This window comes from Neolamprologus multifasciatus, chromosome 15 (genome assembly GCF_963576455.1).
Source record: "Neolamprologus multifasciatus chromosome 15, fNeoMul1.2, whole genome shotgun sequence".
NCBI lineage: Eukaryota > Metazoa > Chordata > Actinopteri > Cichliformes > Cichlidae > Neolamprologus > Neolamprologus multifasciatus.
In genome coordinates, this window is record NC_140453.1 from 25889949 (window position 1) to 25914338 (window position 24390).

The window sequence follows — 24390 nt, forward strand, 5'->3', positions numbered from 1 at the left end:
ATTCCTCCAGATTCCCTTTCTTTGCACTTTTACATTTTTTGTTGATGCAAGTATTTGTTCTCTGATATGAAAACGCATAGGGCGCCTGTAAATTCAACGTTAATGTAATGTTGGGCGTGTTACGTGAATTTTGGGGCTAAAACTCCACGGTGACAGCTCATTTAGATGAGAGGAAATCAGAAATGGCGGCAGCAGAAATAAAGGCTGATTTAGTTTAAATAACCGCAAGTTGATGGTAGACCCTTTAAAGCAGAAATCGGTTAGTATCCGTTCATATGTGGATCCAGCCACATGATTTAGAACAAGCCGCTGAACTTAACCTGCACGAAAATAGATGTAAATCTTGATTCTTTTGGCGCTAATGTCTCAATATTAAAGAAGCGTTATTTCTTTGAGAAAAATTCTAAAGTGTTTTAGAATCACAGTATAAAATCTTTAATATGAACCAATGCGAGATTTTTTTTTTTATCAAAGTCTGAAATATTTCGTAAGCACTCGTTTTAATCATTTTGTAAACAACAGTTACGAAGGTTTTGTAACCCGCAAAAACAAAGAGTTTGAATTTCCCGCAATCGTTTAGGGGTCACGAGAGCACTTCTCGCGACCTGATTGGCTCGGTCCCTCCCGACTGTTTAAAGGGGCTCATTTAGCTGCGTGCCTATTGGCCAGCAGTTCTAGCGCCAAGATTCCAATAAAAGGGCGAGCTGCAGCAGAAGCCCTATACTGTCTCCGTCTGTCTGCAGCTACTAAGCTTTAGCTTTCTGCTCCTTTTAGCTTCTTAGTGTTTTTTATTTTTGTGTCCGTTTGAACCCGAAAAGTCATAATGCTGACCGCGCGCTCCCCGCTCTCCGTGAAGAACGAGCAGACCCTCAGCGGGCAGCTGGACAAAATGTCTCTGGACAAAGAGAACACGGTGAGGCTGCTTCAGGTTCCCGCTCACAGAGGCCGCCGATTCTTTAACGTCACCGAACAATTACAGGTATTGATAAAGAGTCGCTGTGTGTGCTGACGGTCTGTGTCTCCTTTCAGCCTCCGGGCCCGAACAGCAGCCGCATCCTGGCGTCCAAAACCGGGCGGAGGATCTTCGACGCTGCTGCGGTAAGTGAGAGAAAAGCTGCAGGAAGCTGTGCGCTTTTTGCGGATTCCTCATATCAGCGGACCGAGTCGATGCTGAGCTCACTGACGGCAGCTTCGTGTGTGTTACTGTGCAGATGTGACGCCTAAACTGTGGCCGTGGCGCCAACAGTGAGCGGTAGGGCTGAGGTCGGTTCAGGGTTTCTAGTTTATTAGGAACAGCTGCTGTGGTGTTCAGGTTTCATGCCGTTTCTGTTATTTTGTCCACCACCTTCAGATCAGTGAACGATACAGGCAGCAAGTCTGCACAAACTTTAACTTTTCACTGTGTTTGCTCCAGAATCGATGAATAAGCTGATCAAGAATCCTGAGCAATGATCTTTGTCTTCAGCCCAAAGTGAAAAAGAGCAGCAGCTCGCAGGAGGAGGAGCCTCTGCTGAAGGACAACCCTCGCCGCTTCGTCATCTTCCCCATTGAGTACCACGATATTTGGCAGATGTACAAGAAGGCAGAGGCGTCCTTTTGGACGGCAGAGGAGGTGGGTGGAGCTGCTGTAATGGGGCGGGGCTAGATGCTAACCGCTGCGATGCTGACGTGCTCTCTCTGTGCAGGTGGATCTGTCCAAGGACCTGCAGCACTGGGATGCCATGAAGGACGAAGAGCGCTACTTCATCTCCCACGTGTTGGCCTTCTTCGCCGCCAGCGACGGCATCGTCAACGAGAACCTGGTGAGACGCTGCGCCTGCTCTTACAGATCGTTTTGAGGTCACGGACCGCTGTAACGTTCTTGTTGTCGCTCTTTGACCAACAGGTGGAGCGCTTCATGCAGGAAGTGCAGGTGACGGAGGCCCGGTGTTTCTACGGTTTCCAGATCGCCATGGAGAACATCCACTCGGAGATGTACAGCCTGCTGATCGACACGTACATCAAGGACCCCAAAGAGAGGTATGCGGGAGGCGGGGCCAAATACTGTTCTGTAGTGGCTTAACTGGCCTGTACTGATCTAACTGGTGAGTGACGATGTGTTCCCGCCCTCAGAGAGTACCTGTTTAATGCCATCGAGACGCTGCCGTGCGTGAAGAAGAAGGCCGACTGGGCGCTCAACTGGATCGGCAACAAGAACGCCACCTATGGTAAATAAGCTGCTGCCCATTAGGCCACCTGACTCAATGGCTCCACCTCAAGAAGCTTCATTGATTATTGTCTGTTTATTGATCTGCAGGAGAGCGCGTGGTGGCCTTTGCCGCTGTGGAGGGGATCTTCTTCTCAGGTTCGTTCGCCGCCATCTTCTGGCTGAAGAAGAGAGGCCTGATGCCCGGCCTGACCTTCTCCAACGAGCTCATCAGCAGAGACGAGGTGAGGCGCTCTGTTGGTGTCGGATCGCAGGTATTGATCCAGTGATGATGTCACTCTTAACGTGTGTTTGTTTGTGCGCCTGCTGCGTTTAGGGTCTGCACTGTGACTTTGCCTGTCTGATGTTCAAACACCTGGTGAACAAACCGCCCAAGGAAACCGTCATCAGCATCATCAAGAACGCCGTGGAGATCGAGCAGGTGAGTCCCAGCTTCACCTGCAGCTGCTCTGCTGGGCCCACTGGTTCATGGTGGATTTACTGGTTCAGGATGGCTTTAATGCGTTTATTGGTTTGTGTGCAGGAGTTCCTGACTGACGCTCTGCCCGTCAAGCTCATCGGGATGAACTGCGACATGATGAAACGGTACATCGAGTTCGTGGCCGACAGACTGTTGCTGGAGCTCGGCTTCTCCAAGGTAACGCCCCACACAGGTCATGTGATCATGTGACTGACTTAAAGGCAGAAAAACAGCATCACAAAACATCCGCACTCATCTCAGTCACAAGCTAAACTTTTAAAATAAAAAATGATCAGTTCTCCACACAGACACATTTTAGGAACTCTTTGATCTCAGAGAGCGACATGATGAAGGTGTGAGTGATGATGAAGTGCGCAGGGGTACGGACCTCAGCCGGTGATGGGGGCTGAGTGCTGCTGCAGAGTCTGATCAGAGGACGAGTGGTTCTCTGACGGACAGCGGCAGTGCGACACAGACGCCTATCTGAACTCTCCCAGGGGTGGGGGCGGGTGACCTTAGGGTGGAGGCAGTGGGTGGAGCTGACTGACATGGTGTTTCTGTGTGCAGATCTACCGAGTGGAGAACCCTTTTGACTTCATGGAGAACATCTCCCTGGAGGGAAAGACCAACTTCTTTGAGAAGCGGGTGGGCGAGTACCAGAGGATGGGCGTGATGGCGACGCCCACGGACAACACCTTCCGGTTGGATGCTGACTTCTGAGGCGGCGGCTGCTCTTTGGACTTAAGCTAGTTGGATTGCAGGCAGGACTGCAGTCGGGTTCAAACGTTTGTTTTTTCTTTCTTTTTGTACATAGACTTTGTAGAGTTTTTATTAAGCCTTATTATAGTTTTAAATATGTACATTTTTGTAATAAAGCAACTGTTTGTAAAAAGCATTGACTCTTCAGTTTCACATCTGTAACATCTTTCTAAATCACTGTAGTCCCATCATTTCAGGCCAGACAAGGCTGGAAGTGAGTGACTTGCACTGGACAGCCTAGCCAATGACGTGCTGCTGCTGTCATAGTTGCAGGTGTGTTGTACAGAAATGGAGATGATCTTCATTTCTGTACAACTCATCTGATCTGAATCAACTCTGAGGCTGAGCAACCACAGCCGTGTATAAATAGAATGTTGGGCTTGTTTAGTCTTAAACAAGTTTTCTGAGAATCTACAAAAATTTCAGTGTCCCCAAAGTTTTTACCTATCATGGTTGCAGCCTCCTGAAATGAAGACCATGGATGATCAGTTGTTCCACTGACTTATCTGCACAAGGAGTTTGTAGAGGGAACAACAGCCGTGGCAGTTTGTCCTAAAACAACAACGGTAATCTGCACATTTAAATATTTCAGATTTTATTCTCAAAAATGATCAATATTTTATTGTCATAATGAAGACAGCACTGGTGTTTCTAGTTTAATTAACAAAAACCCTGCAGTGCCGTGGTGGGATGGCATCTCTTTGTGAGACAGAATTGGATGTACTCATGGGATATGTAGTTTGTACTCAGTGTAACAGTCTAACATCAAGTTGATGTCAAGGTCGCCAGCAACATGTGATGTGGAGGGTCAAAGGTTAAGGATTTTCCTTTAATTTGTCACTCACAGGAGAATGTAAGGAAGGATAAAACCTGTCTCTGTGTTCTGGATAAAATTCAAAGGCTGGCGCTTCAGTGTTCATACGTTATAAACATGTGAGTCAGACATGATGATAACATTCATCTCTTCTTTGTCCTGGTGGCTGACAGCAGGTTTGGAGATAATTGAGCAGTTATACATTTTATTCCAAAATAAATAAAAACATTTTCCAGAAGTTTTTCAGTGTTAATCACTCAGCAAACCACATTTTGACAATAATGTTCACTGAGATGATTTCCTCATATATTTTTATTTTTTTTATTATTTTGCTTTTTTCCCCAGAGGTCAATCGGAAACCTGCCTCCCATCAATCATTTATTGGAACCACGAGACTGATTTTTCACCAAACCTCCGCAGTCCCTAAGGAGAGGACAGTGACGTCATCACCAAGGACCACAGCATGTTTTACATAACAGTTTAGACCAAAAACACGCTTTTTAGTTTAAAGTGGGTTTAACTATATTTCTACGAGAATTCAGTTGACATTACTGTGTGCTCTGATTTTATCTTCGGGTCTGTAGTCTTTGGTCTTATCCTTGAATACGTGATCCGCGTGACGTTATAAACGGAAGTAAACAAACGAAGTAGTCAGAAAGAGCTGCGGAGACGCTATTCTGCGCAAAAATGTCGATTTCCAACCCGAGGCAGGTGTTCCACAACCCGGTAAGATATCCTACGGTTTCGAATTGATCTGTATAATCAGTTTTCATTCTCATTTTCAAGGATAAATCGATTGTTGATCGACGATGCTTCTGTGAAGGGACCAGTTAGCATTTTAGCTCACCTAACAGCCTTAAACAATGACTATCTTATGTTAAACATTCTTTTAAAAATATTCGAAGTGTTTTAAATACACTGACAAACAACGGAAATAGTTCGGATTCAATATCATCCGCTAAAAACTTTATTTATAGAAGCTTTGAAGCAAACCTTTGGTACTGCCGCACTGCGGAACACACGTTCTTTTTTTTCTTTTTTTTTTTTTTAACTTTATTTATCAGATTTTAGACATACAGTCGAGTAAAACAGGGATCACATAAAAGATGACATTGTGGTAGTACAATGAGGAACAGAGAGGGTGACAAGGACAGTGAGACAAAAGTGAGTACAAAAAATAAAATAAATTAAGGGGAACATAAATAAACAAAAGTTTGCAAGAGCCAAAATCAAGTTAGCAGTTTCAATCGGTTATAGATGTTAACAGTCTTGAGAGCCTTAGTGTTTTTTGATGAGGAGATTGTCCTTATATATTGTGCAAGTTCCATTTTTAATACAAGAAGTTCAGGCTTTCTGCCGAGGACTTTGCTTTTGTGTATATGAAATTTTGCCAAAAATAAAACCAAATTTATAAAGAAGAAAGCATCATTGTCCTTGTCTTTAAAATTATAATAGCCAAAGATAACATCCTTATAGTATAGTTGAAGATTAGGGAGAACAGAGTCAGTAATAAACTTGTGGAAATCCTTCCAGAATTTACATGTAAATTTACATGACCAAAACAGATGAGAAACTGTTTCAGGTTGCTCTTGACAGAAGGTACAATTTACATTTATTTCAGCCATAAATTTGGACAAATATTGTTTGGTAGGGTAAAATTTATGAATCAACTTAAAGGAAATCTCTTTAATTTTGTTTGTTAAGAAAAACCTTTGTGGTAAAGTCCAAACTTTTTTCCATTCAATATCTGTTACAAAATTGGCCCAATAAAATATGGCTGATGGAACAGAGACCATTGCATCCTGAAAGAGAGATCTTATTTTGGTATTTATAGATTTATGAGAAGAAAAGCAAACATTGCCAAGAGAAGAATGTAACACATCCGGGGGAGTGACCTGTAGTGGAGCACTGTGAGAGCATCTGTGTAACATGGACAGACCAGATGGGATGGCATCGAACACTATTGAGAATTCTTTAGGCGTTATCGGTACATTGTATCTCCTGAGGAACTCAGAGTAATTATATAAGAGTCCATCTTCTCTATATAACTGACTAACCAAGATTATTCCATTATTAAACCAGTTATTTAAAAAAAGAGTTTTATTTTTATAAATAATATTGCAGTTATTCCAAATAAAACAGTTTTCGGAACACACGTTCAGAGAGGCTGGCTTGACATAAGTTTCGGTCACATGAGATGTTGTGTGGGTTGAGCGTGTTTTTGTTTTGTTTTTTCAGGCTGAATTAGAGACCAGGTTTTTAAAGTGTGATTTAAGTATGTTTGGGTTTAGATGTGAACACATCTGAGACAATTGTAAAATATCTTCAAAATTGTATTCAGTTTGGCGACGGTGTTTTGGCTTGTTTGACACTGATTATTTATCATGAATCGTTCTTCTACATCACGTGTGACATCGTGTAAATATCATAACTGACCCCTGGGATTCCGGCTTTAGTGTCATCCACTGAAAACTTTGTTTCGTCAACCTTTTTGGACAAACTGTGTTAAAGATTGGTGCCTCCGCCCAGCATAATTTTTAGAGTCATGTGTCACCCTTTTCGTGTTTTATTTTAGACCGAATTAAAGAACAGGTCGGCACAGTTTGATTTGATCTGATCTGATGGGTTGGACATATAGAAAATTTAAAATATGCAAAAATTTTAGTGGGTTTTCGTCTAGATTAAGGAGTGAGTTCAATTAATTTCAATTCAATTTTGTCTATACAGTGCCAAATTACAACAGCATTCGCACTTTGTATTGCAAGGCAGACCCTACAATAATACATAAAGAGAAAAACCCAACAATCATATGACCCCCTATGAGCAAGGACTTTGGCAACAGTGGGAAGGAAAAACTCCCTTTTAACAGGAAGAAACCTCCAGCAGGATCAGGGAGGGGCAGCCATCTGCTCTGGGGAGGAAGACAGGACAAAGACATGCTGTGGAAGAGAGCCAGATATTAATAATAACTAATAATTAATTGCAGAGAGGTCTATTAACACATAGTGAGCAAAGAAGAAATGCCCAGTGTATAGTGGGAATCCCCCAGCAGCCTCCACCTATTGCAGCATAACTAAGGGAGGATTTAGGGTCACCTGATCCAGCCGTAACTATATGCTTTAGCAAAAAGGAAAGTTTGAAGCCTGAACTTAAAAGTAGAGATGGTGTCTGTTTCCTGAATTCAAACTGAAAACTGGTTTAGAAGAAGAGGGATCTGAAAACTGAAGGGTCTGCCCCTCATTCAACTTTTAAATACTCTAGGAACAACAAGTAAGCCTGCAGTGTGATATATGGTACTATAAGGTCATTAAGATAAGTTGGGGCCTTATTGTTTAAGACCTTGTATGTGAGGAGCAGGATTTTGAATTCTGTATTTAACAGAGTGCCAATGAAGGGAAGCCAGTAAAGGAGAAATCTGCTCTGTCTTTCTGTTACATTTTTTGTAACTTCTTCTAAAATGTAGAGGAGATATTTGTGCTTGAAGATCGAGAACGGAGAAGATCCAATATGAATAAAACATGTGATTTGTGAAAAAAATCTACTAATGAAAGCAGGAAGAAAATGTTCACAGTGAACAAGAGGAGGTAAAAACAGGCCTTCAGATCTAGACAAAGAAAACCTGCAGGAAGTCTCAACCTGCTGAGAGAACAAAACCAGCTGTAAATCAGTGACTCAGCTGCTGAAAGCTGCCCTTCATAAAACCGCTGATATGATTATAACAGTCAAAAAGAAAAAGGTTTGAATTCAGCTGAAACATGTGAGAAACAACAGAGATTCTATGTTGGGATGTTAGCAGAGCTGTGGGCAAAAGTAACTTGACTACAAGTCACTGTAATTCAATTCAACTTTATTTCTTTAGCACCAGTTTACAATTACAGTCGTCTTTGGGTGGACAGGTCACCCGATTCAGGTCCACCTATAAACTTATATATTTTCCTGCAGGTGGAGCACTGTTTGAAGTTTAATAATGATCACATGACCAGAGGTGGGACGTAACAAAGTACAAATACTTTGTTGGTACTTGAGTAGTTTTTTTTTTCTAACTTCTTTTTATTTTCACTCCCTACATTTGAGACAAACACCTGAACCTTCTGCTCCTCACATTTTCAGAACGGACTTCAGGTTTGACGTCTTTGGGGGAGTTATTATTTTATCACTGTGAGCCTCAAACATCAAACTCATCTGAGCCTGAACAGAAACACATGACAGGCAGTCCTATTCGTTTATTAGTCCCCTGAGGATGTCACATGAAGACCAGAACCACTGCAGGTGTCTGTAAACTGCGCTTGCAGTACTTCAGCATCTAGTTAGCCAAGATGAGCGAGCACTTTTGCCACCTTTGCACATGACTCGTCACACAGTCTTACTGTGGTGACTCAAGTGAGCTAGTAGGTGTCTTTACCTGAAGTCAGAATCGTTTGACTACAAGTGCGGAACAAGCTTAATGAGAATACTTTGGACCTGAAAGCGGAACTGACGGCCTGATACAGACAGACAGTCCACAGACCTGAGAGCAGATTATTTACTGCTCTGCTTTTATTTTAGTTATTTTTTTATAATCAAATCAAAGATGTCTGTGAAGGTTCGCAGTGATCCAGGTCATGGTAGTCTAAGGAGCTTGGAAAGAAAAGCGACTGGACATCTTTAAGTTTCTTGAAGACGTTTCACCTCGTCTCATGGAAAAGCTTCTTCACTTCTAAGAGCAGCTGGTGGAGAGTCCCATCCAAGAGTTTCTCCTGACAGGACGATGCTGTGCAAACGTGCACAACGACCAGCTCAGGCAGAAATAATATCAAAAATTAAACTGAGACACAAAGCTTGGTCAACCGTGCAGTACTGTCAGGGCAGATGTTTCCTTACTGTGAGACAGGAAGAATGTAGCAAACGTTTCTTGAATCTGTTTAGACACGTTTATTTCACTTTATTTCAAATGCACAGACGTGGATCTGTGCTGCATACAGGGTAACACATTCAAGCCCAGGAGGGGAGACACACCCATCCGCGGGTCAGAGCCCAGGCAAACAGGAGGGTTGTGTCAGGGAGGACATTCGGCATAAAATCTGTGCCAAATCAAACTTTTGGAAAAACCTCTAAATATATGAAATTTGTAGATACGTGTAAACGGGTGGAGGTTTTCTCTGAGCGTCTCTACGTGAAATCAGGAGGATTTCTGTGATTCTCCTGTTACATTCTAATTTCAGATTCTAATCTGATCAGCTGCTGACGGAGGTTTGAGCTCTGGTTCATTCACACCGATCTAGTCCCTCCTCTCAGGTGTTTCTAGGTGTTCTCTGTGGTCATCTGACCCTCCTCATGTTTGTGGTGTTCTGTCCACAGTCGATTCCCTTTGCTGGGACGATCCTGGGTGGGTTCTTGCCAGGTGAGATGGTTCTGATCAAGGGCTCTGTGCCATCTGGTGCTGACAGGTGAGGATGCCGATCTTCATAATCAATCAGATATTTTAAAAAAAACAAACGTCAGAGTCGGGGTGCAGATTCTTAAAGCGGGATCTTCTCTCTCTGTTCGCTGTCTCACAGGTTCCAGGTGGACTTCACCTGCGGCAGCAGCGTGAAGCCGCGGGCCGACGTAGCGTTCCATTTCAACCCGAGGATCAAAAAGTCGTCCATCGTGTGCAACACGCTGACGAAAGAGTGCTGGGGCCGCGAACAGATCCACTACGAGATGCCCTTCAGGCTCGAGGTCGACTTCGAGCTCATCATCCTCATCCTCCAAGACCAGTTCAAGGTGAGAGACGAGCCGACCAATCAGGTGTCAGAGAAGAGTCAGCACGGCAGAACTTTAGTTTAACTGTTCAATGCGAGCCAAACTGGTGTCCAGCGATGTGTTGTTTTCCGTGCGTGTTCAGGTGGCTGTGAACGGCGCCCACCTGCTGGAGTACAAACACAGAGTGAAGCTGGAGCGTGTTGACACCATCAGCATCTCAGGAAAAGTCAAAGTTCAGGCTGTGGGCATCCTTTCCCCGAGCTCAGTGAGTGTCTCTGTAACCCGTGGCAACCTGCAGCTTTACCATCAGAGGGTTAACCTGTTTGTTTGTTTGTTTGTTTCAGAACCCCACCTCTCCCGCTGGCAGTCTGCCCAATAAGGACACAGACGAATCAGCAATAATTGATCAGGTGTCCTTTCAATATCTGTGTTGCATTTGCATTTCACTTTTATAGTTTTATGTTAGCTAAAGATTTGAAATCACTGTCTGATAGCATCTCTGGATGGCTGGCACTCATAAGGATTGTTTTCTGTGGAAGAAAAGTCACATGAAATGCCTCCAAATATGAAAGCCCCGCCCCTTTCATGTGACTGCACAGGTCAAATCCTGAGTTACTTACCCAGTTGATAACCAGCTTGGTGTGAACTCTGACCCTCACTGTTAGCTTAAGTGGATCATAGCAGAAAGATAACTTGGGTATCTTTGTAGCACAGGACACGAGTCATCACAGGGCAACGGTAACGTGGACCTTTCTGGAAAAACTGCATCTGTTTTTTGATCAGCGTCGGATGTGGTCTGATTGGCTAGAGTTATGCATCAGTCGATCAGATTTTAATCAGATTTTTTTTCCATGCGTTTCAGCCAGTGTTCTCCTCATCAGGTGATTTGGTGAGTTTTCCTGATCAAATCATTGATTGATGATGCATTTATTTCTTACAATAACAACAGTTTAATAGAAAGAAATTTGAATGAATTATTTTTAAAGCAACTTTTAGCTTCTTTTACTTAACATAAATATGATCAATTAAACTCTGTTTTTTATATCAGTCATATTATATCAGCCCACATGGTTGGCCTGAAATCATATTTTGGTAAAGAAAATGATTTATCATATTTCACCGATTGATCTTACATTAATCAGTGAGATCACTGATCTTATTTGATACCAAATGATCTTCTAACTTTTAACACAGATCTAAATTTATATTTAAAACTATAAAGCCAAAAAAAGGGAAATGTTTTAGTGTGTCTGACTCCCTGTTTCCTGCAGAGTATCCCGTTCAGAGGTCAGCTGGTTAATGGGATGACAGTCGGACGCAGCATCATCATCAAAGGAGAGACCAATCAGAACGCAGAGAGGTAAGGATAATAAACAGCTGTGGGAGCCCAGTACAGAAACTGATCAAAGTGACAATCGGTGAGGCATCGATCAGAACTTAAATTAACTTTAGTAAAAATTTTGTTCTTGTTAATGACAACATAAGTTTTATATTCTTAAATTCATAATAAATTAATCACAACTTTGTGAATACAGGCTCTGATTTACAAGCTGACTCCACAAGCTGCTCAGAGACATTATGTTTGTGGGGTTTAGGTATTGTTGAGCCGACTAACACAATGAAAACCTGACTGTGATGAATAACTTCTTCATAGTAAACCTGAAGTCTGGAGCCAGTAGAAACTGATTAGCTTAAACTGAAGTTCAAGTTTAAATAAATAATCTTTGGATTAAAGTCACTGAAGCATTTTCAGAGTTTACAGGTTTTATTTAAATATAAATTTAAATTGAGTTATGTGACCGTCACTTAATCATCACAGACCACCTTGCATGAACCTGCAGAGAAAGTAAACATGAAGCAGTTCAGAGTTTCGGTTTAGCCTTTCATGGCTCATTAATGACATCACTTCCTGTTACAGTTTCTGCGTGAACCTGCGGCCAGCAACCGGGTCCGACATCGCTCTCCACCTGAACCCTCGCTTGAAGAAGCGTGTCTTTGTCAGGAACTCCTTTCTGTCTGACTGCTGGGGTCATGAGGAGATGGCGCTCGCTTCCTTCCCCTTTACTGCGGGGCAGTACTTTGAGGTGACCTTTGACCCCTGCCCTAACATCCACATGTGATGTTTTGGTTTGTTTTTTTTTTTAAAGTTGTTTTTAAACCTGCTGTCATCTCCCTGCAGATGATCATCCGCTGCGACGCGCAGCACTTCAGAGTTGCCATGAATGGGCAGCACCAGCTCGATTACAAACACCGCATGAAGGAGCTGAGCGCCATCAACCAGGTGGAGGTGAAAGGAGATGTGACACTGCTTGTCGTCAGAGTCCTCTGAGCGCCTGCTAACCATCATGAACACGAAGCCATAAAAAAAAATAAACCACTGACACCTCCTCCGTGACCCATCATTTAACAGATTCTAACTTAATTTCCTCTTTTACTAAAAACCCATGTCTTGTCCAGTGTTTTCAAAACAAAAGTCTCATTCCTCACATCTGTCCAGCTTTTTTGTTCCAAAAGCAGCTGATGATAGTGGTGCTGGCGCCACCACAGGGACCAGATCACCGCCCAGCCATGACGCTGGGTCAGATGTTTAGTTCAGATTAGTTTTCTCTATGAACATGACTTTCTAAGTTTACGCAGTCAAATCAGATGAAACCTGAGGAACCAGATTTTAAAAAATGTTTTAAACTTTTCAGTTCAACTTGATGTCAGAAGAAAAACACCAGAGCTGGTTCCTGTTCACGGAGTCATTTATTAAAGCTCAGTATTAAAAATACACTTTAAAAACCAAAAAAAAACCCCCCCAAAAACAAATGTAAACTGTACACATTTAAAACCCTGACATATTTACACAGCGCTGAGCCGCAGCGTTAGATTTGATCAGGTCTAATGCTGCGGCTCACAGACTCACAAGTCTGTAAATAAAGATTCAGTTCATCATTTGACCCTTAAAGTCCAAGAGTATGTTCCAGCATGCACCGGGACAGAGGTAGTGTGACGGCAGGGACGCTCCACCATCAGAAGTCAGCGTCCAGCCGGAAGGTGTTGTCCGTGGGCGTCGCCATCACGCCCATCCTCTGGTACTCGCCCACCCGCTTCTCAAAGAAGTTGGTCTTTCCCTCCAGGGAGATGTTCTCCATGAAGTCAAAAGGGTTCTCCACTCGGTAGATCTGCACACAGAAACACCATGTCAGTCAGCTCCACCCACTGCCTCCACCCTAAGGTCACCCGCCCCCACCCCTGGGAGAGTTCAGATAGGCGTCTGTGTCGCACTGCCGCTGTCCGTCAGAGAACCACTCGTCCTCTGATCAGACTCTGCAGCAGCACTCAGCCCCCATCACCGGCTGAGGTCCGTACCCCTGCGCACTTCATCATTACTCACACCTTCATCATGTCGCTCTCTGAGATCAAAGAGTTCCTAAAATGTGTCTGTGTGGAGAACTGATCATTTTTTATTTTAAAAGTTTAGCTTGTGACTGAGATGAGTGCGGATGTTTTGTGATGCTGTTTTTCTGCCTTTAAGTCAGTCACATGATCACATGACCTGTGTGGGGCGTTACCTTGGAGAAGCCGAGCTCCAGCAACAGTCTGTCGGCCACGAACTCGATGTACCGTTTCATCATGTCGCAGTTCATCCCGATGAGCTTGACGGGCAGAGCGTCAGTCAGGAACTCCTGCACACAAACCAATAAACGCATTAAAGCCATCCTGAACCAGTAAATCCACCATGAACCAGTGGGCCCAGCAGAGCAGCTGCAGGTGAAGCTGGGACTCACCTGCTCGATCTCCACGGCGTTCTTGATGATGCTGATGACGGTTTCCTTGGGCGGTTTGTTCACCAGGTGTTTGAACATCAGACAGGCAAAGTCACAGTGCAGACCCTAAACGCAGCAGGCGCACAAACAAACACACGTTAAGAGTGACATCATCACTGGATCAATACCTGCGATCCGACACCAACAGAGCGCCTCACCTCGTCTCTGCTGATGAGCTCGTTGGAGAAGGTCAGGCCGGGCATCAGGCCTCTCTTCTTCAGCCAGAAGATGGCGGCGAACGAACCTGAGAAGAAGATCCCCTCCACAGCGGCAAAGGCCACCACGCGCTCTCCTGCAGATCAATAAACAGACAATAATCAATGAAGCTTCTTGAGGTGGAGCCATTGAGTCAGGTGGCCTAATGGGCAGCAGCTTATTTACCATAGGTGGCGTTCTTGTTGCCGATCCAGTTGAGCGCCCAGTCGGCCTTCTTCTTCACGCACGGCAGCGTCTCGATGGCATTAAACAGGTACTCTCTGAGGGCGGGAACACATCGTCACTCACCAGTTAGATCAGTACAGGCCAGTTAAGCCACTACAGAACAGTATTTGGCCCCGCCTCCCGCATACCTCTCTTTGGGGTCCTTGATGTACGTGTCGATCAGCAGGCTGTACATCTCCGAGTGGATGTTCTCCATGGCGATCTGGAAACCGTAGAAACACCGGGCCTCCGTCACCTGCACTTCCTGCATGAAGCGCTCCACCTGTTGGTCAAAGAGCGACAACAAGAACGTTACAGCGGTCCGTGACCTCAAAACGATCTGTAAGAGCAGGCGCAGCGTCTCACCAGGTTCTCGTTGACGATGCCGTCGCTGGCGGCGAAGAAGGCCAACACGTGGGAGATGAAGTAGCGCTCTTCGTCCTTCATGGCATCCCAGTGCTGCAGGTCCTTGGACAGATCCACCTGCACAGAGAGAGCACGTCAGCATCGCAGCGGTTAGCATCTAGCCCCGCCCCATTACAGCAGCTCCACCCACCTCCTCTGCCGTCCAAAAGGACGCCTCTGCCTTCTTGTACATCTGCCAGATATCGTGGTACTCAATGGGGAAGATGACGAAGCGGCGAGGGTTGTCCTTCAGCAGAGGCTCCTCCTCCTGCGAGCTGCTGCTCTTTTTCACTTTGGGCTGAAGACAAAGATCATTGCTCAGGATTCTTGATCAGCTTATTCATCGATTCTGGAGCAAACACAGTGAAAAGTTAAAGTTTGTGCAGACTTGCTGCCTGTATCGTTCACTGATCTGAAGGTGGTGGACAAAATAACAGAAACGGCATGAAACCTGAACACCACAGCAGCTGTTCCTAATAAACTAGAACCCTGAACAGACCTCAAGCTCAGCCGCTAACTGTTGGCGCCACGGCCACAGTTTAGGCGCCACACATAACACACACGAAGCTGCCGTCAGTGAGCTCAGCATCGACTCGGTCCGCTGATATGAGGAATCCGCAAAAAGCGCACAGCTTCCTGCAGCTTTTCTCTCACTTACCGCAGCAGCGTCGAAGATCCTCCGCCCGGTTTTGGACGCCAGGATGCGGCTGCTGTTCGGGCCCGGAGGCTGAAAGGAGACACAGACCGTCAGCACACACAGCGACTCTTTATCAATACCTGTAATTGTTCGGTGACGTTAGAGAATCGGCGGCCTCTGTGAGCGGGAACCTGAAGCAGCCTCACCGTGTTCTCTTTGTCCAGAGACATTTTGTCCAGCTGCCCGCTGAGGGTCTGCTCGTTCTTCACGGAGAGCGGGGAGCGCGCGGTCAGCATTGTGAATTCGCGGGTTCGAAAGGACGAAGAAAAGAAAAAACCTAAGAAGCTAAAAGTTGCAGAAAGCAAAGCTAGCAGCAGCGGACAGACGGAGACAGTGAAAGGCTTCTGCTTCAGTTCGCCCTTTTATTGGAATCTTGGCGCCAGAACTGCTGGCCAATACGAGGAGTCCCTTTAAACCGTCGGGAGGGACCAAGCCAGTCAGGTAGTTGTTGGCGGTAATGCACCATTTTGCTGTTTGCTAACCGCCAGTAAACCCTATACAGAAGAAGAAGAAGCCAGTCAGGTCGAGAGAAGTGCTCACGTAACCCCTAAACGATTGCGGGAAATTCAAACTCTGTTAGCGGGTTACAAAACTTTAGGTAACCGCTTTTACAATATGATTAAAACGAGCGCTTACGAAACCTTTCAGACGCCCCCCCCCCCCCCCCCCCCAAAAAAAAAAAAACCCCTTGCATTTTTTTCATATTAAGCATTTTAAACTGTGATTCTAAAAACACGTTACAATGTCTCTCAAAGAAAAAAAAAGCTTCTGTAATGAGACATTAACGCCGAAAGAGTCAAGATTTACATCTGTGTTCGTGCAGGTGAGTTCAGCGGATTGTTCCAAATCATGTGGATCCTCATATGGACATTGAATAACTGATTTCTGCTTTAACGTGTCTGCCATCAGGGCTGTCGTTTAAACTGACATTAAAGCTCAGTCAACGGCGCCTTTTCTGCTTCCCTCTCATCTAAATGAGCTGTCGCCATGGAGATTTGGCGCCAAAATTCACGTAACACGCCCAACATTACAATAACTCTCCATTTACAGGCGCCCTGTGTGTTTTCATATCAGAGACTGGCATCAACAAAAATCTGTAAACATATGCAATATGTAAACGAAAAACGAATCTGCAGGAATTAGTCGGTTTCTTTGAGTCACTCGAGCAGAGAGGAATTGATTTAAAGGCTGATTTATGTTTTGTATCTTTGCTCTGAGCAGCTTTCAGCCTCTGAAGACAAACTTTGAGCTTCGTTTTCCTCAAAAATGGAGACCTTCCTGTTACTGCTTCCGGGTTATCTGATTGGCTGCAGGAGAAAGGGTCGCTCAGTTTCGGCCCCTGGTGTCCGGGATGGACAATGACTCAGTTTTGCAGTTACTGTATGCTACTGAGCAATAATGGTCATCAGTTGGATCAATTTTAATCGAACTGTCAACATATTTGATCATAACTGAATCTGTTTGGTGAGAAACCTTTAAATAATGTAATGAACAGATATTTTAGAACAGCCTAGGTGGTTCTAGAAGGAAATTAAATAATTAAGTTTTATTAAATAATGCTAAATAATTGCATTACAGATATGATACTTACGTACAGTGTTTTATTAAGTGTTGTAGTAGAAATCTCAGTGTTAAAAAATGATAAAACATAATGTTATTTTTGTTGTTGTTCAATTAAAAATAGTAAGTTACCACAAATTGTTTGACTCACATTCACACCTATGGGCAATTTAGATTATTCAATTAACCTATCCCCACAAACCTGCATGTCTTTGGACGGACACCCAGAGTACCCGGAGGGAACCCACGCAAACACAGGGAGAACATGCAAACTCCACACAGAAAGACCCCAGGCCTTATGGTGGAATTGAACTCAGGACCTTCTTGCTGTGCTAACCACTGTGCCACCGTGCTGCCCTATTTATTTATGTATCATTTACCAGTAAAACAGTTTTCATAGTTTTTACTGCAGCTTTTGCAAAAATGCATGATAGTGAACATTTTCAGTGATGTTGTATACTATAATCTGATTGCTTCATCATCCCACAATGTGCCTGAACAGACTGATAGTTACTTTTAAAGTACTGTGAAAATATGAGATCAAAGCAAAGCTGCCGAAAATTTTATTAGATTATGAAATTCTGTGTTTTCACAGATGAAAATGCTTCAGTCTTGTTAGAGAACACTTAGCAATACTAACATGCTAACAGTGAAAATTATGTTTAAAAGGTATAATGTTTACAACATCTTTTCTTATTGGTTATTTTCTCAAAGAATCAAAAATATCACTTGATCTGACTTGACAATTGTACACTTGGGACTCCTCGGGTTCTTCACTCCTGAACCGCACAGTTCGTTGTGACTCAAGTCCAACTCTCTAAGTCTTGGACAAGGAGCTGAGAGCTGAGGACAGAGCTTCACAGCTTCTCTCTGAGAGTCTACAATTTCTCAGCCGGAAGAATTAATAAGAAAAAAAATAAGACAACACTGGTTTTAACATGTAATCATGGTACAGGAAGAAGTAGATTCTGCAATATTTAATCTTGTTTTGGTGATGGTTAAAAAATCCCCTTCCCAAAATTCGTTTAGTTAAGCAGTTAAGAAATTTGACAGTTTAAAGTAACGTAGATAGAAGTAAAACATAAAGCATAAATTAACCTGTATTTAGTAGCTACAATTCTTATTTTTTATATTTCTGAAGGAATAAACAAATGTATATGTTAATCTGACCTGAAAGTTTCCAGTCTACAGTATGAACTCTTGAGTCCTTTAGACAGTTGCTTCACTCCTGAATCCTGCGAGGTGTTCTTACTAGAGAACTGGGAGCTGAGCGCTAAAGAAAGCACTTCACAGCTTCTCTCTGAAAGATTGCAGCTCCTCAACCTGTAAAGTAAAATAGTTAGAAAAGAGAAAAAACAATGTGTTAAAATATTTTGTTAGAACTTCTGAGTTTGTGCGTTTTTTAACTCTTTGCCCTTATCACAATAAATCCCTTAGCTTCCAATAATTTACTAATTAAATAAAGAAATATAAATACTCCAAGAAAAAAAGTTCAAATAAAATGACTAGATTTTTTTTACACAACATAGGTAATGGGAAAGAAAATGAGTGGTGACAGTGTCACAGGGTACTGATTTAAGCAAGTTTACCATTAAAAAGATAAAAACAAAGCAAATGAAACACACACACACACATTCATTAGCCTAATACTGATAGATACATTTAAGCAGATGACCCTACTTAATTACATTTACAAATATTGAGTATGAAAAGCTAAAGTGCCAAGAGTGCAAGTAGAGTTGTTGAGCTGTTTGGGGCAACCAAAAACAGCCACCACAGTCTTATTCTCATTTACACATATAAAGTTTTTAGATCACTTAAGTAGTGGTTAAAATGACCCTTTGTCATTTTCTTTGACTAGAATATAGTGTTGAATGTCATCGGCAAAGCAGTGATAACAAAAAAATGATACCTTTCAAAAATATGTCCCAAGGGAAACATATATAAATGGGGCTTATAAACTGAATAGATTCCTGATGCTTTTATCTCTTCACATTTGGATTATTGTTATGAAGTGTTTTCTGGTTTGATTGAAGCATCTATTAAATGCCTTTTTCAATCTGCCCTAAATGCTGATCAAAGGTTTACAATTCACTCTTTTTTATTAATCACACATTACCCCGCTTTTAAAGCTTTTGCACCGGCTACCTGTTAGGTTTAGATTTCAATTTAAAATATGGATTCTTACTTTTATGGCCATGTGGGTTGAGGCACCCACTTACTGAATGGCTCCGAGCTTACACCCTAGTTCCTGCATTTACCCATCTAAAAAATAAGGGCGATTGACCAAATTTTCAAACTTTAGTTTCAAAAACATGGAATAGCTTTGTGTTCATTTTATTTGATGTATGTGTCTCCCTTTTGTTTTGGGGGCATTGCTTTGGTTTTATTGATACTACTGTAAAGCACTTTGTCTGTTTTGTGTTCTTATGAAGCACTAAAACCCCACAATTTACTTACTAAAGTAAATGTAATGTGCATTTGGCAAACAGATCTCAAATCCAACAGTGTGATCTAACCTGAGCATTTCCAGTTTACAGTGAGGACTCTTAAGTCCCAGAGACAGCAGCTTCACTGACAAACTGCAGCAACATGTTCTGAATAAAAAAAATCAGAATATCAGTTAATGCTTTATAAAGTTTACATGACAATTTCTTTCCCCTAAAGAAAGTCTGGTTGAATACATGTTGATTCTTTTAAGACATTATTAAATTTTCCATTCATCCAGTCGCTGTAATCTTTATAGAAATCTGCTTACTGCTCTGCAGTTGATCGCCCAGCTCCTCCTGCTTCATTCTTCTCAAGAAGTACAATGTGATTGTCTCTGTGCACCTCCTCTGCTCCTCATCCTTAATCTTCAGCACCTCCTCATCCTTCCTCTGTCTCTTTGAGCATTTTGGATAATCTGGACTCAGAACCTTCTGGATCTTCTTCCGCTCATTCTTTACAAAAGTGATGATGTTGTCCTCCAGCAGCTGGAACAGAATACTTTATGAATGACTCAGTCAGACTGAAGACTCACACCTCAACCCCACCCAACCAACGCCATCATCAAGTATGCCAATGACACCAATGTGGTTGGGCTTACCTCTGATGGAGATGAGAGTGCATACAGGGTGGAGGTAGAGAACTTGTGCTCAGAAAATAACCTGAAGCTTAACGTCCTTAAAACAAAAGAACTCATCATTGACTTCAGGAGGCACAGACAGGTTCACACCCCTCTCAATGGAGAATGGGCAGAATCTGTCTCCACCATCAGGTCTCTGGGCATCCACATATTTGCTGATCTCAACTGTACCCACAAAGGCCCTAGTAAAGAGGGCCCAGGAGCGGCTGCACTTCCTCCATGTCCTGAGGAAGAATAACCTGGACCAGAATTTGCTGCTGGCCTTCTACCACTCCTCACTGGAGAGTGTGCTCTCCTCCAGCCTGATGTTTGGTACTCAGGGGCTACGAGTAAGAACAGGAAGGCTGCACTGAGGGTCACTGCCCCAAAAATAATTGGCTGCCAACTATCAACCCCGGAGGCCATCGCCAGATCCTCCTGTCTCAGGTAAACCAGGGCCATCACAGGTGACACCTCACACCTTGCCCACCACCTGTTTGACCTGCTTCCCTCTGGTCAGCAACTCAGGTGAATCAGGTCCCACATCTCCAGACTTACTAACACTCTTGGAGTAGGAGCAGTGACAGTTTCAAAGAGTTGAAATACAGGTTGACTAAATTTGTGAGAGTGGCTAAACAGTTGTTGAAATGAAACACTAAATGTATAAAGGCTAATTTACATCAAAAATGGACATAAATGTATCTCTGTCTGTTAACGAGCTACAGAACCAATAATTCTGGGAAAAATAAGGATGCTAAAACTAAAAATCAGTTTAAGGGGATCACTTTTGTGCTGCCCCTCGTCACTTTTACGTTAAAACCAAAGAGTGCGCATTACCACTGCTCAGGTACAGATAGCAGAAGAATACGACGAGTATACCAAGAATATAAAGTCAAATATACTGTCCACTTTCACTGTCTGTCTCTTTAGTAGTAAGTGGTTCCTCATTGTTTAGCTAGCTGCACTGGCACTGGAAAATCTGCCTGTTAGTTGGAATGTTCAGGCTTGTAAAATACCCCCTGCAGGTTTCTTCCCTCTTGAGTGTTTAATTTTGAGTAATATTGTCTAAAACTTTTGTTACCCTGTGATCTTGTGTGATGTGTCCAGATGCATCTTCTGTTGACAATTTTTCTGATTGTTAAATTTTTAAATTAGAGAACAGAACAGTTTTCCATTTTATTGCTATTTTTTAAAAAAAAAAAAGTCTATTTAGATTCTAGACTTCTAGATTCTATTTAGTGTTTTTAATGAGTTTACAAATTATTTCTGTTGGCATGTGGCTGAATCAGAATCAGAATACTTTATTAATCCCTAAGGTAGGGTTTCCAGTTTCTTCACCTCCTGAAGTGCATGTTTCAGTGTCTTAGTTTTTATATGAAGAGTATCAAATTATTTTACCTCTCCAGACCACCTTTACAATAATGTATATGCAGATAAAGCTGGTGTATTGTTCCTCTCTAAAAAGGAAATCCATTGTTCTTCAGAATAATATAAAAATTCAGGATCTTTGACTTTTTTTTTTTAATAGAATAAATGAATTCCTTGCTCAGTGGCTTCCGTTGAGATGCTGGTTAGAGACTAGAAAAAACATCAGATGTTCAAAACTGACAGCTATCAGTGAGTTCAGAACAACAGCTCCTCTTTCTGCAGTAGAGGGTTGTTGTTGGCTTACACCGTTTAAGTACACACAGCTGTGTCCAGGTCCAGGTTTACATTACATCAGGAAAGAATCAACTCAGAACAACATCTCTGGGCGGAAGCTACATCTCGGATCAGTTGGCTGCGGTCGTGAGGTCTCAGAATCTGCTATGTGAGCAAAAAAGAGTGACAAGACCACAGAATTGACGGCTAATAACATCACTGAGAACGTCACAGCTATTAACGGGAGATTGAGAGACCAGTGTCGGAGTGTTAAAAACAGCTTGAAATTCTCATGAGTTGTTTGCAAAAGAAAATTACCATCATAATGCGGCTACCCCTTCGGCGCCAGCTGTGGGCTCAAGGCTGGAGCCGAACAAAAATTCTCTGATAACGACTGTGTTTAGTCTGTTCCTTCCCATTCCCTACAAGGCCACCTGGGTTGGCTGGAAGACTGTTTACTTAGCCTGGCGGGGCGAAGGACACTGTCTCAGCTGAACTATGGACACACACACACATACATATACTGATACTGATAAGCACTCACTGACGCATCACCCTCCCTATCCAACGCCACCTCCAACGCTCACCTCCCCCATGATGTGGACATCGGGTCAGCTGGAGGCGCAGTCGAAAGATTGCAGCGGTCCCAGATCAGATGTACACACTGGAACACTTTCCCATGTTGCTTGTCTGTGTTTATTGTGTTATGGTGTGTTGATACCTGTGCATTCCTGTATTATCCTTTTGTGTTACACATTTCAATGTTTTTTCCTCACTACCTAGCCTGACCTGTCTCCCCAATGTGATGTTTGTATTGTATGTACAATACAATACAAACATCACAAGGTCTGTCATCTCGGTTGTGGGCAAAAGACCTGCAACTGACAAATAAAGGCTATCTCATCATCTCATCATCATCATCAGGTAGATTCCTGTGAATATTGATAGAGCAGTGATGTGAGTGCTGAGCTGTGACCTGGAGAAGAGTCCTGACAGTCAGAGATGGTCCTCTCACCTCCGAGCTTTGGTCTGGCTCTCATATTCCCCACACAGGGTGGATTCAGAGGTAGGAACTCCCTCCTCTCTGTGCTCACACTGCTCCATGCTGCTGAATTCACATTCACATCCGCTCACGCTCACTTTCTAAGTTCACCTGCAGAGGAAACACAAATCATTCATATGCACATCAACTGAAGTCCTCCTTTCCATCATGTGTGTTGTCCAAATATCAGCTGCTTCTTTTCTGCTTCCTCTCAATGTCAGCTGAATGCAGTCAGACATCAGTGCGAGGCAGAGGAAGCTGCCATCAGCTGCTCTACTTCTACTATCAGTCCACTAGATGGAGCCATGAAGCTGCAGCCCAGCACACGCTTGGCTGCATTCACTGACACACAATGAATCACTGTGGCTGGAAGCTTCAGTCCATTAATATTCAGTCAATTCAAAAAACAATCAGCAGTGTTAAAAGCTTCACACCAATTATTCCAGCTTAGTTTACAGAGAACTGTACACACAGTGATTTACTGTTAATGAGAAGCTTCTTCCATCCCGTCTCTGAGCTCAGTCAAACCTGCTACCAAACATTACTTTCATTATTGATTAGTCTGCCAGTTTTCTTCTATACTGAATGTTTTTCCATCAAATATCAGTTAGAGGTTCCAGCAGCTGAATTCAGAGTCATCGATATGAAAATATCCAGTTTAGTATCATCGACAACAAATAAATCCATTAAACCCTGCCAGCACATAGCAGTACATTTCCTTCATATGTATAGCAGAATGGAAATTTAATGGCGAGATGATGTGTTTTTTCCCCAGCAAATAAAAACACAACACAGTGATCCAAAGTTTGTCCTGAAATGAGAGCTGAACATTTTTGCTCAAACATTACAGAGCAGAAACAAACTTTGAAAGTCAAATGCTCTAGAAGTATGTGAAGCCTTAATCAGAGCTGATTGAATCCTCTAAATATTGAGGAAAGGAGCTTCAGTGTTTCCTTTATTACCTCCTTTAGTAGAGGAGACACTGAAGGATCCTTTATGGAGGCAGAAGAGGCCATTACATCCCATAATTTATAGCGGTACTGTAACAGGGCGGCCCTTAGCAGCTGGAAACACAGTGAGATGGACCAAGGCAAGTGTAGTGGAACAAAGTATTTATTTTCTATACAGCTCTCCTTACAACAATTAATTTGTTGAGCTTCTTCACAGCACAAAAATCCACACTCTAATGACAACTGGCAGCCTTAAATATGTTCAGCTGTCACAGACTTAACCATTATTCCACTCTCAGGTAAGTTATTAAATCCCAACCTTCCACCACAGTATACAATATATCAATAAGAATAAATAAATACAGTTTCACATTTACATATTAATAAATATTTCACACTTTAATGTTACACCAAACCCAATATTATAAAAACCCAGAAACCCAAGCACAAAAAGATTCGCCACACTCTCTTTACCAATGGTCTCTCCCGGAACCTTTAAATGGTGTCTGGACCCCCAGGGAAACATTTGCCCAAACACCTTGAAGAGGACACAGGCAAGAAAGGTGAGTAATCATTATCTTACACTTATTTGCACCACTTTTATCCCTAGATTTCACACACACTTGCATTAGTTTTCCTTACTGGTAAACCTTAATCACAATTTCAATCACCATTCTTTTCTCCTGACAGACAACCACCACATTCCTTGATGAGGAGCACCTGTGCAGGATCTGAAATAAGGCTACCAACTGATTTTAAAATTCCCAATAAATAGTCAATAAATATTTAAACTT

General features: G+C 42.8%; 3 protein-coding genes and 2 non-coding genes across 5 annotated transcripts; 3 read left to right on the top strand and 2 right to left on the bottom strand.

The window, feature by feature from the left end:
* Positions 1-664: 664 nt before the first annotated feature.
* Positions 665-3558, top strand: rrm2 (ribonucleotide reductase M2 polypeptide). The gene is made up of 10 exons (XM_085132209.1): positions 665-913; positions 1030-1098; positions 1466-1612; positions 1686-1802; positions 1886-2019; positions 2113-2207; positions 2297-2430; positions 2523-2627; positions 2730-2843; positions 3234-3558. Exons 1-10 carry the CDS (start codon positions 824-826, stop codon positions 3384-3386), a joined length of 1158 nt encoding a protein of 385 aa, XP_084988335.1. The 5' UTR covers positions 665-823; the 3' UTR covers positions 3387-3558.
* On the top strand, positions 3023-3158 carry LOC146502222 (small nucleolar RNA SNORD94). Its single transcript, XR_014869658.1, has one exon. It is a non-coding gene; the product is annotated as a small nucleolar RNA SNORD94 (small nucleolar RNA).
* Positions 3559-4831: 1273 nt separating the features above from the next.
* On the top strand, positions 4832-12337 carry LOC146502223 (galectin-8-like). The gene is made up of 9 exons (XM_085132211.1): positions 4832-4965; positions 9577-9665; positions 9777-9984; positions 10106-10228; positions 10308-10373; positions 10826-10852; positions 11235-11323; positions 11882-12047; positions 12143-12337. Exons 1-9 carry the CDS (start codon positions 4927-4929, stop codon positions 12290-12292), a joined length of 957 nt encoding a protein of 318 aa, XP_084988337.1. The 5' UTR covers positions 4832-4926; the 3' UTR covers positions 12293-12337.
* On the bottom strand, positions 10787-15822 carry LOC146502224 (ribonucleoside-diphosphate reductase subunit M2). The gene is made up of 10 exons (XM_085132208.1): positions 15444-15822; positions 15259-15327; positions 14752-14898; positions 14562-14678; positions 14345-14478; positions 14157-14251; positions 13934-14067; positions 13737-13841; positions 13521-13634; positions 10787-13130 (listed from the first exon to the last, which is right to left on the bottom strand). Exons 1-10 carry the CDS (start codon positions 15531-15533, stop codon positions 12978-12980), a joined length of 1158 nt encoding a protein of 385 aa, XP_084988334.1. The 5' UTR covers positions 15534-15822; the 3' UTR covers positions 10787-12977.
* LOC146502225 (small nucleolar RNA SNORD94) lies at positions 13206-13341 on the bottom strand. Its single transcript, XR_014869657.1, has one exon. It is a non-coding gene; the product is annotated as a small nucleolar RNA SNORD94 (small nucleolar RNA).
* Positions 15823-24390: the final 8568 nt, after the last annotated feature.

Bases quoted from the DNA above. Each gene is read 5' to 3' on its own strand.
- LOC146502224 (XM_085132208.1), bottom strand. From the start codon at position 15,533: ATGCTGACCGCGCGCTCCCCGCTCTCCGTGAAGAACGAGCAGACCCTC. The intron at 13,842-13,933 runs GTGAGGCGCTCT...TGCTGCGTTTAG, and splicing joins AGCTCATCAGCAGAGACGAG to GGTCTGCACTGTGACTTTGC. The intron at 13,131-13,520 runs GTAACGCCCCAC...TTCTGTGTGCAG, and splicing joins TGGAGCTCGGCTTCTCCAAG to ATCTACCGAGTGGAGAACCC.
- rrm2 (XM_085132209.1), top strand. From the start codon at position 824: ATGCTGACCGCGCGCTCCCCGCTCTCCGTGAAGAACGAGCAGACCCTC. The intron at 1,803-1,885 runs GTGAGACGCTGC...TTTGACCAACAG, and splicing joins GCATCGTCAACGAGAACCTG to GTGGAGCGCTTCATGCAGGA. The intron at 2,844-3,233 runs GTAACGCCCCAC...TTCTGTGTGCAG, and splicing joins TGGAGCTCGGCTTCTCCAAG to ATCTACCGAGTGGAGAACCC.
- LOC146502223 (XM_085132211.1), top strand. From the start codon at position 4,927: ATGTCGATTTCCAACCCGAGGCAGGTGTTCCACAACCCG. The intron at 9,666-9,776 runs GTGAGGATGCCG...GCTGTCTCACAG, and splicing joins GTGCCATCTGGTGCTGACAG to GTTCCAGGTGGACTTCACCT. The intron at 10,853-11,234 runs GTGAGTTTTCCT...TGTTTCCTGCAG, and splicing joins TCTCCTCATCAGGTGATTTG to AGTATCCCGTTCAGAGGTCA.